The sequence below is a fragment of the Mus pahari genome, chromosome 15, assembly GCF_900095145.1.
Source record: "Mus pahari chromosome 15, PAHARI_EIJ_v1.1, whole genome shotgun sequence".
Classification (NCBI taxonomy): Eukaryota; Metazoa; Chordata; class Mammalia; order Rodentia; family Muridae; genus Mus; species Mus pahari.
Window position 1 is genome coordinate 36908326 of NC_034604.1, and position 11441 is coordinate 36919766.

General features: G+C 44.9%; 1 protein-coding gene across 1 annotated transcript in view; it reads right to left on the minus strand.

The window, feature by feature from the left end:
- Positions 1 to 957: 957 nt before the first annotated feature.
- Grxcr2 (glutaredoxin and cysteine rich domain containing 2) overlaps positions 958 to 11441 on the minus strand; it is a 13578-nt gene continuing 3094 nt past the window's right edge. The window contains exons 2-3 of the mRNA XM_021215104.1: positions 7590 to 7838; positions 958 to 2324 (exon numbers count right to left, since the gene is read on the minus strand). Coding sequence (XP_021070763.1) covers positions 2142 to 2324; positions 7590 to 7838 — 432 coding nt within the window. The 3' untranslated portion in view covers positions 958 to 2141. The remainder of the gene's footprint in view (positions 2325 to 7589; positions 7839 to 11441) is intronic.

The window sequence follows — 11441 nt, forward strand, 5'->3', positions numbered from 1 at the left end:
AGAGCTCATGTCTCTAGCTGCATATATAGCAGAAGATGGTCTAGTCAGCCATCACTGGGAATAGAGCCCCCTTGGCCTTGCAAACTTTATATGCTCCAGTATAGGGGAACACCAGGGCCAAGAAGGGGGAGTGGGTTGGTAGGGGTACAGTGGGGTGAGGGTATAGGGGATTTTGGGACTAACATTTGAAATGTAAATGAAGCAAATACCTAATAAAAATTGAAAAATAAAATAAAATAAAATAAAATAAAAAGTTTGTCACCCTTAAGAGCATGTGGGACAGCTGAGGTAATAACAACCGAGTGTGTGTGTGTGTGTGTGTGTGTGTGTGTGTGTGTGTGTGTGTGTGTAAGGAAAACAAGCCAACTCAGCTCACACCTCCTTTGGGCAGCCTCCCTAAATCTACCAAGGAAGTCGCTGAAGATATAATTCAGGGGTGAAATATGTGTTCACATGTATTAGACCTTGGATTCAAGCCACGGCACCAAAAGAAAGAAAGAAAGAAAGAAAAGAAAGAAAGAAAGAAAGAAAGAAAGAAAGAAAGAAAGAAAGAAAGAAAGAAAGAAAGAAAGAAACCCAGTCGATCTGACAAGGTAACCTTTTACTCCAAACACATTAATCCCATGCTGTAATTATTCCATCCCAGTAAAGCTCTATTACACTTTACCTGTTACAAGTCTGCCGCCACTGAAAGTGTAAGACCCACAGGATGCCAAAGGCCTAGGGTCTTTGGGGTTCATGAAGCCTCAAGCACCTATGATACTGCTTTGTAGGCAGACTGCTGTACCAAAGAGTAAAGTGCTTAGAGATCTCTTGTCATCACTCCTTCTGCTATGTTGGGAATGCAGAAAGGTGAGCAGCTGTATGAAGTATGAATCGAGGCTGGAGGCGGTCACACAGTGGCACAAAGGGGTCAGGCGAGCACAGGAGAGCAAACAGGAGCATTGTGGCGTCAAAGAGCGTTCACATCTTTTTATTAGAACCCTTCCCGTTGCCCGGGTGCAACCTACTGTTGATGTAACAGAGCACAAGAGAATAACAAGCCTTGAAGGATTACTAAGACATGAAGTCAGAGTTATTCTTGAAGATAAGCAGCGCGTCCCGCTGAATAACAAACACCGGTGTCATTCTCACTGAGTGTGGAGAGTGGGTGTACGAGCTGCAAAAGTTCATTAACAAACGTGCTTTTAAAACTTAATAGCTGCCGTCAAGAGGGGGAGAGTCTCCCTTCACGTGCTCATTCGTGGGCTGTAGAAACAATGTCTAGCTATGAGGCCTCTTGGTTCTTCTCTTCAAGAGAAGATGAGCCTGAAACACCTGCTGTCCTTTCTAGAGAGCGGCTGGCTAGATCTTAGTCTTAAAATAGACCTGTCTGTTTGCTAATTGGCTGTGGGGCTGGCAGAAACCTTATCATAGATACGTGCTTGAGTGCCAACCTTCTCCCAATAGCTTTGGTGTGACTTATAACCTCACCAGTTAGAGAGACACACAGAAGCATTCTAGCTTGTGTCTGCCTAGTAAGCGCTAGGACGTGCCACAGGAGCGGCCTCAGGAGAAGGGCCTCCTCAGCTTGTCTGGCTCTGGGATGAACTTTCTGTTTTGCTTGCAGAGGCCTGTGAGAGCCTCCTGGGTTGACTGCCCCTTCCCTCTTCTGCCTCATTAGAAATTTCAATTTTACCAAAGACAATTTCAGATGCGTTATAAGAAACAGGAATCTGGTTCGTTGGAAATCTACTTCTTTATTCCTTTCTGACCACATAATTTTGCAAAATAGCTCCCGGCCCGGAAAATGACTTCAACCTGCTGTCTGGAGTGTACATTTAGTTATTTGTTCACTGGCGCAAGGGGAAGACTGAGCTAAATCAAGTGAGATGCATGCACTTGCTCCTGGAAGGATAATTTTAGAAGCTGTTTCAGAGCGGATTCTAATTCAAAAAATGCCCCTGTTACTTGGGCGCACGTAGAGATGGTACCAACTTCACAAAATGTCATCAAATTATGTGAGATTTGCTAGTGGTAGAAATGATTGCTGCTGCAGTAGGCTCCCTTTTGGAGAGAGACAGGAGGAAGCAGGATGCTTTATTAGGAGTAGCGTGGTAAGAGAGTACAAGAAAGGCACGTGCGAAAACCAGGGCTCCGGGCTACGGGCTGCAAATTCGGCAAGGTTGCAGGCCGTTCTCATTGCAAGCAGGGCACCTGAGGGCTCGGTAGGACTCCTTGAATCTGTTAGCCAGCATGGAGAACTTGCTGCCGTGGCACAGAGAACAGGTGGCAATGCCGGACCCCTGGCAGTGGAGACAGTTATCCTCAGGGACCAGCCCATCCTGCAAGAGACAAGTCAGACTTCCGTTAGACCAGTGGTTCATGTCCACCGTTCTCACGGAGATCGAAACACTACTGGGTCTTGGAAAAGACAGGGGCAGAGTTGGAGGAGATGTTTGCCACAAACGCTAATGAGGGAAATGGCCGGGACACAGAACAGCAATTTTATCAGACTTCTTAGATGAATGCTGTGAGTACAACATCTGCCATCACATCTGGCATTCTGCATCTTCCTGCTCTTAGCCGCCCTTGTTCCCATCTGACAGACGCTACGCTCCCCTGAGGCAAGGGCATGACTTTTCTCCCTGCCCCGTAGAGTTAGAAGCCTGTGTGGTAAACCTCAGCAGGTGCTCAAGGAAAGCAGGTGCTTCCTTCTGTAGGGATTTCCTGGTACCCTCACAACCGTCCAGTGCTATACTGTCACCCGGTGCAGTGGGAAAATGTCATACTGAGAAGCTACCTGGCAATACCAGACATACAGCCTGGAAGAAGGTGTCGGGGCAGACTGATTCCTGGGGGGCTGAACACCAGAACCCATGACTCCTCGTTGTAGCTGTTCAACATCAGGTGCTCAAAAAAGGGATGCTTTCTGCAACTGGCAGGCTGGGTGAGTTAATGAATTAGCTCTGAGTTCTTGTAATAATTTATTCTCTTTGAAAACTGTGTTAGGCCCAATGATTAAAAGCCCTGGGCTGTGATAGGCAAGGTAAAAGCTCATGCAGTCTCACTCCTATCTGAGAAGTTTCTGGCAACTGATGGCAGCTGGGGAAGGGGGAGTCAGTTTTCTTCAGGGACTTGGCCCTTGAGAGACTTCTAGTGTTCCAGTAGATGGTCTTACGCCCATGCGCTAAATCAGGGAGGGGAAATGGGTGGGTATGGGATTGGACGGTGGGGAATGAGGAGTGGACTCTGTCACCACACTTTCTTTATGGCTGGGCAAAGTACCACACACCTTTAATCCCAGCACTTAAAAGGCAGAGACAGGCAGAGTTCAAGGCCAGTGTATTGTACATAGCATGTTCCAGGCCAGGCAGAGCTGTATATAGTGAGATTCTGTCTCAAAAGAAATAGGAAAAAAAAAAAAACATGTGTGTATGACATTCTCAGTTTAAACAGAAAGCTCTGGCCTGTGGCATCAGCGGGCTAGAACGGAAGCTGGTGTTTGGTGCAGACAGTACAGCTGGGGCCCTGTGCTTAGCCTTCCTGTTCTCATGCTCTATGAAGCAGGATTAGCAATGCCTGTGCTCTGAGTTCTGCAATACTGAGTGTGGCATCACATGCAAACACAGCCTCCTCTTCTCTTATACAGCCCAAGCTCCCCCATAAAAGTCAGTTTCTTTCTTAGCTAAGTCTCTTGTTTCCAGAAAATGTCCCTCTCAACCATGTCTTGAGACAAAATGTCTGAGGTATCTCACAGAAATCAGCCATTTCTGAAGAGTTCGTGCACTCTTCATAAACTGACTCTCTGGAGGAGTAGGCTGTAAACCAGACCGATGCCTGGTAAACCTACTAACCTACTAACCTACTAACGAGCACAGTTCAGCTTCTAAGCATCCTCTCACACCGGCCTTGGGTTCCCCCACACCCACATGTCTAGCCTGGGTCTGCCAACACTGGCACAAATTCACCCATTCATGAAAGATGCTCTTCCCACGCAACCCAGTCCAATGGAATGGCCTGTCGTACTGACCATCTCGGAAGTAAAAAATGAAACAACAGAGGAAACAAAAAACTTGGAGAACCCTTTTCACCAACACTTGTCCTCCTGATAAATCCTCATGACACATACAGAGAACATAATCTTAGAAGATGTACCAATGTTTTTGACCTAAACAACTCTTCTTCCACAGAGCATCAGATCCTAGTCCTGAGGCAGGTCTACACACCCTGGCCAACTCCCACCTGTTCCCAGAGGTCAGCTGTTCAGTTCTCTCCTGACAGACTTGCCCACCCACTCTTCCCTGTTGGGAGCCCCACCCGTGGCTGCCCACTACCAAAAAGTCTCCTACTCCACTGAGCCTTCCTACGACCCTGACAGGAAACAGAACCTCTTAATCCTTTTTCTAGTCCCTTTTCTATGACCAAAACATGGTCCTTGAAGACATACAGGCATGCACAGCTCTAAAGACAACGACCAGCCCAAAACCAGATTCTGCAGAACAAAGTGCCTGTGATCATGACATTGATGGGTGGACCTAAATTTGACTGCTGTCTCTAACAACCTCTGGCAAGTAATTTTGACCTCTCTTAGCCTCAATGTTCCTAACTGCAGAGTAAGACTGTTGGTAAGACATACTCCAAGGGTTCCTCACGAGAATGAAATGAACTATTGCATGTATAAATACTGAGAATGGTAGCCGAGCCTTCCGAAATCAGTAGCTATTACCGCTGCTGCTATTTATTATTATTATTATTATTATTATTATTATTATTATTATTATTATTATTTCCTCATTTTACTTTCTCAAAGATGAGATCACAGGAAGCATTAAAGTGCTCAGAGGTTCACGATGATAAAAAACCAAGCCCAGAGCCAGAGTCCCCCAATCCTGCACATGCCTCTGAGGCTCACCTCCATTATCCCTGGGCTTTGCTTTGAGAGTTGATAGGGCCTCAAGGTGCCCTGGTCTTTCATCTGGCTCTCTCTTCCCAGTTCCACAGAGCAGATCAATGTCAGAAGGGCTTCCTTGATGTTCTTTGACCCTTTCTTTTAGAATAACACTTGTCTGACCATTTATCGCACAAGGGATTGAACACACAAACAGTAATTTAAAACAGAGTTTAAAGGACAGACAAGGGAGGCATAGCCTTTCCCAGCAACCTTCTGCCTCGCACTCTGCCCTCCTTTACAGAGCTGGGGGTGGTGGGGGACGAAGAACTGGATTCCTCCAAATTGAATTGAAAGGTAATTGTCATATGGAGCCTGCTGTTGCTTTTTTCTTTCAGGCCTAGGGAGTGACCTTCAACTTCCTGTTTATCTTCTGGGCAGAGAGGGGAATTCCTCCAAGTTAACAACATAGTAGAAGAAAGAATAGTATTAAAGAAATCTAAGAGGAAAGGTGATGTTCCCAATGTCCAGGCTGTCTGCCTGCTGGCATGCTCTGCTCTACAGCTTGTAGAAGATTATCAGCAAGAGTCAGGTATTTCTTAACAGTTGGCACTGGGTTCCAAATTCCAGGATTTTTTTTTTTAAGATTTATTTATTGTTATATGTAAGTACACTGTAGCTGACTTCAGACACACCAGAAGAGGACATCACATCTCATTATGGGTGGTTGTGAGCCACCGTGTGGTTGCTGGGATTTGAACTCAGGACCTTCGGAAGAGCAGTCAGTGCTCTTATCCACTGAGCCATCTCACCAGTCCTCCAGGATGTTTTCTACACGCAGTTAAACAATATTTACTGAGCATCAACTATAGGCCAGACTTTTTCCCCCTTGGACCTGGGAACTGGAATGTTGCATCCAACATGAACACAACATCTGACTCATATGAGCAAACCTTAAGCACACAATTAAAAAGTGAAATTAAAGTTGCGACTATGATGAGGTGTTTAAAGTCCTGATGGGTTTATTCTGAGGATACTGTCCTCATAGGGGGCCGTCAAGAATCCTCTGAAGGATGAAACCTCCACTGAGAACTCAAGACCTAAAGGCAAGAGGATGGAAGACCTTGGGGGCATTGCATGCAGAGGGGATCTGCTTCCACCAAGAGTGCAGAGAACCAATGAGAGATGGACTGATGGGCAGTGGAGGGAGGGCAGGGAGCAATGGCTAGGCTAGCACTGGCCAGACAACCCAGGGCTTTCTAAAATACTCTGTTGTAAGTTGAAGGAACTCCCCCCACACCCCCTCCAGCCAGAAGAGGAAGACATAGGAAGGTGCAGGTCACTCCCTAAAATAAAGGGATTTGGTCTTATCTCAAGCAATATAACACCACAGAATGCTTTGAGGCGTTGGAAGGCCTAAGAAAGGAATGGCGGAAACAGAGATGCTCATTTCAAAAGTAATTACATTCAGGTGTGAAATCAGCCCACACAGTAGATGTGAAACAAACGTCAGGAGCCCTTTTTGGGGGTCCAAGAGGCCTGAATTCTGGTGGAAGGGATGGGGGTGACAGAAACAGAGATTCTCATTTCAAAAGCATTTGCATAGGCCCAAAGGGTAGATGGGAACCAAATTTTAGTAGCCTTTTAATGGAGTTCATGAAACTCATGTCCTGGTGGAGGGGTTGGGCGGAGGAAGGAAGAGAGAAGCTAGATTTTAAGAGGTGCTGTGGAGAGTTAGGCATCTATGCAAGGATGAGAGAGAAATGAGAGAGGAGAATAGAGAGACTTGGCACATTGGCCTAAAGTCATCACTCAAAGCGGGACATAACCTCCTTATTCTCTTTACCTCAGTCCTCACAGGGCAGGGACATCACTCAGGTACTCCAAAGCCCTTCCATTTTCCAGTCCAACTCATGGAATATTAGAGTGAGTCCCACAGAAACGAACTTTACATCTAAGGGGCCCTGAAACACCATGTTCTGTGATGGCACCAGCATCGGACTCCATCATTCGCTCTTGGCGTATTGCAAAACGCTGCAGCCCACGAGTACCTGGGTTTGGGGGGCTTACAAATAGTGTCAGCGTCAGCTCAACCTAATCTTCCAATTGACTCAAGAATTTCCAGGATCTTCACTGGTTGTGGACTAAGACTCAGGCCAATAACAGAGGCACAAGTGAACACGTAAGATAGTGTCAGAGCTGGGGGGTAGTGATGAAGCTTAGTTGGTGGCGTGCTTGCCTAGCCTGAGGAAGCCCTGGTTCAATACCCAGCCTCATATAAACCTAGGTTAGTGGCACATATATCTATAATACCAAAACTCTGGGTAGAGGCAAGAGGGTCAGAAGTTCAAGATCATCCTTAGCTACAAAAGGAGTTTGAGGCCAGCTTGAGCTGTAGATCCTGTCTCAGAAAAATAAATAAGAACAGAGATGTTTTTTTTTTCATCTCTAAAACTCTGTATTCACTCTCAGATTAATCAGATGTGAAAAGAAATCATCCAATAATTTAAAAATCATACATATTTGAAATATGAACTTACGCTTATGCCAATACTATGCCATTACAATCCAACGGATGTTAAAAATCCCTTCACACTTTAACAGATTCTGTAAGTGTTGTTTGTTATTCAAAGATGTTTAGAGAGGTGACGCAGAAGCAGAGCAGTCTGCAGGCCATGGCTGCAGGGCCAGCCTGAGGGGAAGAGCGGCACCCACGCACCTGTGTGTGCTGACTATGGAGAAAAGTGCGCTCCGCCTCCAGCAGGGGGCTGCCGTTCTGCTCCGGCAGGGGGCTGCGGTGCTCCCTGTCTCCATCATTCTCCCCTGTGATCATCAGGGACGCTTCCTCAGCCACGTCTTCCTTTTGGAGGATTTTCCTCATGAAGTCCCTTTTGTCCATCGGGGTTCGGATGATTTTCAGGTTGTTGGTGTAGATAATTATCTTCCCAAAGTCTATAATGGGTGGAGGCTAGAGAAACAGAGAGTGGACATCAGCCATCTCTATCACACGTGGTTGCAGAACCTGCCTGATGCCCCAAGCCGAGAATTAAGAGAGAAGGGCTTTGCACCTGTCAAAACTGTGATTCACCCCACCCCAAGGTTCCTTTCTAAAGAAGGTTCCAAGGTTCTTTCTAAAAGTAAGAAGAATCTCTCCTTCTGGCTGAGGATAAGAACCGAGGAAGGCTGGACCACTCAGAGGGTAGGACTGTAAAAGTCAGAGTCCAGAACTTCTGCCCAGCCCCATCCCCCCACACCCCCCCCCCCCGTTCCCCAGGATAGCCAGTGAAGGGCTGGGCACAGGCGAAAGGACACTTTAGTCTCATGCAAAGATGTCTCCATTTGTCTATGCATAGATGACATTAGCACATGTCACTTACTGAACACTGTGTGTCAGGCATCATGCTGAGCATTTGACTGACATCCCTTCCCTACCAAACATCCCTATGAATTAAATGCTATGACTTGCACCCTTTACAGGTTAGGACTAAGCCTCAGTGGGGTCAAGTACCTCACTAAGGTGATAGTGACTTAGGTACTGTGGCTCAGATTCAAACCTGAGATCTTATTTAATTTTTTTAGTTTCATTCATTTTACTTTATGTGTATGAGTGCTTTGCCTACACGTATGTATGTGCACTTCATACATGCTTGGTGCCTACAGAGATCAAATGAGAGCACTGAATCCCCCAGAACTGGAGTCCTGGATGGTTGTGAGCATTATGTGGGTGCTGAGAACTGAGCTTGGGTCCTCTGCAAAAACACCAAGTACTCTTAACCATTGAGCCATCTCTCCAGCAGTCTCTCTCTCTCTCTCTCTCTCTCTCTCTCTCTCTCTCTCTCTCTCTCTCTCTCTCTCTCTCTTTCTTTCTGGCTTTCTCTATATATACATGGTATCACTATGCAACCTTGGCTGGTCTGGAACTCATGATGTAAACCAGGCTGACCTCAAACACATAGAGACCCACCTGCATCTATTCTCATCTGCTTGCATTAAAGGCATGCACCACCTATGACTGGTCCTCAACAGCCAATATTTTTATACTGCATTACTCACAAGCATTCCTTTCCTTCCAAATAGATCTCAAATATCATATATATATATATATATATATATATATATATATAACTACAATAGATACATCAATGAATATACCTTGTCATTATCCATTTTTATTCATATAATATGGAATATTTTATGTAAATATACTGCTAAAGGATCATTGCTAATATCTAATTTCTCATTCTGTGGGTTTACCAGGTGTTAATGCTTTGCTCATGGAAAAAATGGGCAATGCTATAGTGCACTAAAGAAGGTAGGTGGAGAGCAGGAATGTAAGATTGAAGTTCAGTGGCAGGGAGCTTGCCTAGCACATTTGAAACCTTGGGTTCAGAAAGCCCAGGAGGAAGAGGAAGAAAGAGAAGGAGGAAGAGAAGGGGGAAGATGAGGAAGAAAATAAGGAAGAGGAAGATGAGGAGGAAGAGGAGGAAGAAGAAGAGGAAGAGGGGGAAAGTCAATCAGAACAGTCAATATTCAGGTAGCACTTGATCAGGAACACAGCATTCTGCCAAGTTACACAGCTTGGATGGAACCAGCCTTGCGTTCCAGTTCTGATGTCTCCTAATTACAAGACACAGGGAAATCACAAACTCTGATGAACTCCATTTTGGTCATCTGTATACGTCTTGACATCTAGCTGATAGGCATTCCACAGACAAGTTAGATCCTTAAATGCAAAAGTTTAAGTTTCAGTGTACTACCACACTGGTAGTAGATAGATATGCTGAAACTCTCGGGTCCTGCCACACACTATTCAGTCTCCCTACGGACAGCTTCCAACACTGTCAAGCTCAGTAATATAAGGGTTAATGCCAGCTGAGTAGTGGTGGCAGATACCACTTTAATCCCAGCACCTTGGAGGCATATGCAGGTGGATCTCTGTGTGTTCAAGGCTAGCCTGGTCTATAGAGGGAGTTCCAGAACAGGGTTACACAGAAAGATCCTGACTCACCCCTCCCCAAATAGGGGTTAATACTTAAGACACGGAGTTCCAGGACCCTTCTGGCTTCTGTGCTAGCAATATCCACATCGTTACACATTTTGACACTAGTACCTGAGGATAATAGCATCTTCTCAGAATGGAGGATGACATGAAAGATACAGGAAAATGGGAATTGCAAAAGCTGTTGGTGATATGCAAATGTGGATGTTGTCACTGCTGTTATTAAAGCTATTTTTCAGTAGTAGTGTACATACACTCGTGCTTTACAACAAAATACCTCAGCATAAAGTATTTTTCTTGATTTGAGAACTGGATATCCACAGTCTACTTAGATGATGCCCCAGTTAAACACTCTAGTATTGAAAGTACTCAGTCAGAATCTAATGTGAGCAAGAATTCAATGTTCAGTCTCCTGCAAACAGCCATGGGAGTTTCAATGGATACTTAAGCCCCAGGCTTCCTGTCTGGTCCTCTTTTCTCTCTCTTCAAGGGATCCTGTAGCAGATTCCATTTCCTTTTGTTTTATGCACACTGGATTCCCATTTCGCACTCTGGACTATCGGTTTCTGACATCAGGAGATAAGGGTGGTGGTACTTTTGGAAGGCTCTATTTCTGCTTCCTGCCAAAAGGTTCAGTTACTCGGAAACCTCCTCTGTCCAGGACTCTCTTTTGGTTTCTGCTCTTGGAAGACTCAGCTCTCAATAAGCTCAAAGAATGAGTGCTCACCCGCTTCAACCCCCTGCCCCTAAACCATCCAATACCAGTCAACATCTGAGGAAGTAAATATTTTTACTCCAAAGATGGTCACTGTCATTCTGCATGTGTGTTTGGTTTCAATCCACTTGCCAGCCAGATTCTCCCTAGTGCCTGAGTAAATTGCTCTGTAGCTAAAGTTAACACGGTTTGGTTACATCTAACTGCCTGCATGGAAAACCCACTCCTGTATTATAGAGGGCCGGATGGAACCAAGAATATTTTAGCTTCTTGTGTACAGTCTAGAATGGCAGCTTATGTGGGAAAGTATCTGTAAATATTCTGGTTTCTGTAGCCACATACCGAGAGACAGATAGCCAGACACCCCTGAATGCAGAGTAGCCTCATGAGGTTCCAGAAATTTAGTGGGCTTTGGAGTCAGAGAAATCCTAGTATTATTATTATTATTATTATTATTATTATTATTATTATTATTATTATTATTTTATTATTATTATGAGACAAGGTTTCTGTGTAGATCTGGCTGTCCTGGGATATATTCTGTAGATCAGGCTGGCCTAGAACACAGAGATTCACCTGCCTCTGCCTCTGCCTCTCTGCCTCTGCCTCTCCTTCTGCCTCTGCCTCTGCCTCAAATGCTGGGATTAAAGGTGTATGTCACCACAGCCCAGCTCCAATTCAAATGTTATGCAAACGTTATTTAACGACTATGCTAGATGGACACATTATTTTATTCCTGTTAATGTCCATTTCCCCAGTGTGAAAAATTCTTTCTCATTGAAATATTATAATCATGATATATATATATATATATATATATATATATATATATACATTTATATATCTAAAACGTTCTC